This window comes from Varroa jacobsoni, unplaced genomic scaffold (genome assembly GCF_002532875.2).
Source record: "Varroa jacobsoni isolate VJ856 unplaced genomic scaffold, vjacob_1.0 scaffold_740, whole genome shotgun sequence".
Taxonomy (NCBI): Eukaryota; Metazoa; Arthropoda; class Arachnida; order Mesostigmata; family Varroidae; genus Varroa; species Varroa jacobsoni.
In genome coordinates this window covers 364,621-367,414 of record NW_019213642.1, presented here as the reverse complement: position 1 = coordinate 367,414, position 2,794 = coordinate 364,621, and the positions used below count along the sequence as shown (strand labels likewise).

At 34.8% G+C, this 2,794-nt stretch overlaps 1 protein-coding gene across 2 annotated transcripts in view; it reads right to left on the bottom strand.

The window, feature by feature from the left end:
* Positions 1 to 931: 931 nt before the first annotated feature.
* Positions 932 to 2,794, bottom strand: part of LOC111263172 (alanine aminotransferase 2) — a 9,708-nt gene continuing 7,845 nt past the window's right edge. For both annotated transcript variants that reach the window (XM_022838039.2, XM_022838040.2), the window contains one exon: positions 932 to 2,721. In XM_022838039.2, the coding sequence (XP_022693774.1) occupies positions 2,631 to 2,721 (91 nt within the window). In that variant the 3' untranslated portion in view covers positions 932 to 2,630. The remainder of the gene's footprint in view (positions 2,722 to 2,794) is intronic.

Below are 2,794 nucleotides of genomic sequence, written 5' to 3'. Positions count from 1 at the left end.
TCTCGTCGTAAAGCAGGGTAGCACCACCTTGTTTCAACGTATAGACTATTTTCATAAGCTGACTAAGCATACGAGACATTTCTGTTGGAGGTTGGATACGTTTATATTTACAAATGTTTTTAACTTTGCATGTTCGAAATACATGCTAGATGAAATATCGCGCTCAAAGATGTACTGTCTAAGTCGTTGCTTGTAAACACCAGACTAAGTGTTGCATTGGGGCAGGATATTAACATTATCAACAGTAATCTCATAACTCATGGCCAGTCTTCTGATTAAATTAGACAACAGGTTGGTCGATAGTGAAACACAACACGCAAATAAACACGCTGCTGATAGTTAACGCCTGTTCTATTAATAGACGTATTCATGTGAAAATAATGCTGAACCAAGTTCTACTGTAAATATTTACTCTGATAAAGATATTTACAATCTTGCTAACCTAGACATTTGAAACCAACGATTATCAATATTCAATTTGATCTTCGCAAAATGCGGTTGTCGTTTGTTTATCAGTAGTTGCTGTACGCAAATATTTGACCTAAATGAACCCCCACGTCGTTCACGGGGAGCCAACAAAACTGCTAATTTAGTATATAACGCGGTTTTAAACGTAAAATTCGCGGAAATCTCTCTAACAAATAGGTAATTAATATGAGATCAATTTGTGTGTTCATATTCAGACTACAAAAGAAAAAAGAAAAGCTGTTTAATTGGATTTCATCAAAGACGACTGCAGGTACGAAATGCAAAAACCACGGCAGAGCTTGAGGGTTTTATTAGTATCCAAAAAAATGCTTCTAACGAAGCAATAAAAGGCAGAGCCTAACATTTGATTTCATGTATCTAGGTTGTAACAATAAACCAATACAATGGGAAAGCAATTCCAAATAATTCCTCGTCATTTGGTCAATGAAGACACCAAGCAGGCTTGGCTAAACTAACATCCACACCACTGTTATGAATTTATTATTTCTAGCTTTGTGACAACAACGCCGTCAAACGTTATCACTATTATCGATTTAAAATATAGAAAAATAAGTTAAGTAAACTCATTCACAGTACTTTTGTAGCATCATATGTGCAAATTCCATCTTTATAATTTCACTATCGATATATATATATCATGTCAGCTGACGTTTATACAGAACGACACCATATCGCGTGGCGCTAGTTGAGTCGCAGTTGTACCTTTTATACTACGTTCTAGGTGCATCTGTCACGATATACGTGTGTGCAGTATTGATTTGTTATCGTTTTGCCTGCTCCTATAATTTTTGTATAGTCACAGATAATATTGCTTGAAACCAAAAGAATAGAATTGAGGGTCGATGCTATAATAATAACAATAATAATAATAATAACGGTTACTAACAACATGTTAAAGACATATTCGAACAAAATCGAGGTGAATATTTAGGAGTCCCTAGGCGGATTACGTTATATAACTATAAATATATGAGCGACCACACTCGAGATCAACAGATAGTGTTTAAATGAAAAGAAACCTGTTTATTGATGTACCTTTGTAAAGAACATTTCACTGTGATTGATAAGGAAAACTTCGTTGATAACAGACCTGAGAATGAAGGAAATCATTTTTTCAATAAACTTTTTTCAAAGCGTAAGCCCACTAAAGCATACACACATTCAACGCATTTAAGAAAAAGGTGTCTAAAAAAACAGCCCATTTACTGTTTATTTCTTAGAAAAATCACATAAAGTATTATGTAGATTCCGTATTTGCTTGCAATAATCTATATAAAGTGGCTTTCATCATCTGACATCTTCGTTAAATAGATTGAAAGGATTATTTTGTTTAAAACAAGTCTCTAAAACAATATCGTTATTCTATGAAATGCTAGCACCGGCCAGAACCTTTTAGCTGTGGACTGGGCATTCCTGATATAGTTTTACAGTAGGACTATAATAAGTATTATTTCTGAGGCGTATCTTTAGTATTTGCAAACAGCAAACTAGTAAAATAAAAAATTGATTTTAATTAAAAGCCTTGGCAATATTGCTAGAAATGGAAAATCCTGCTTTGGAAGGTACCTCTAACAAAATCTAACATTTTTAACGCTCGATCCGTTAATTTAGCTTGAAATCGTTCATATAGTAGGTAAAATCGTGTTGCTTGGAGTTTCCGGCCTAGTTCTACACACCATTCAACAAAACAACCCCTGCCAAAAACGCTTAGAGTGTTTTGCCGCCTATTCTATTCGTGATAACCTAAAAAAAATATACTTTTACCTTAATATTATCGGCAGATTGGTTCCTTAAAGTGAGCTTGTTAGGTATTCTGATTTTTGAAAGACTGTTTGTTCAATGGCTGTTCAATTATCAAAAAGTTCTTAATTGACCACAGGTGCATCTTTAAATCCACTCAAAAAAGAAGGACCGTCGGGGGTGTTCCCTCCAGATGGATGACTAACATGATAACATGACTTTTGCGTTTCTTCAATGACCTAATAGGCTGTGTGTAGAGTATAATCCATTTCTTATAGGAGCCCTTTATCTCCTCCTAGGAACAGCTTCTGCTAACATATCGAAGCTTAAAGTATTTTTAGGTTGGCTCTTTTACTATAAGGAATGTCTAGTGACTGGCTTGTCGGCACCATTACACCAACTTATTTATACTCTTTCATAAACTTCTGGTGGAAGTTTCTGAACAAGTATAGCATCTCCTTTAACTGATCCGTTGGAGGAAGAATTGTGGTTCTGAAAATGAAAATAAATATAAGGGGCCTTTTGGTTAAAAATGTCATACTGTCAATGTGAGTTGCTTCAAACG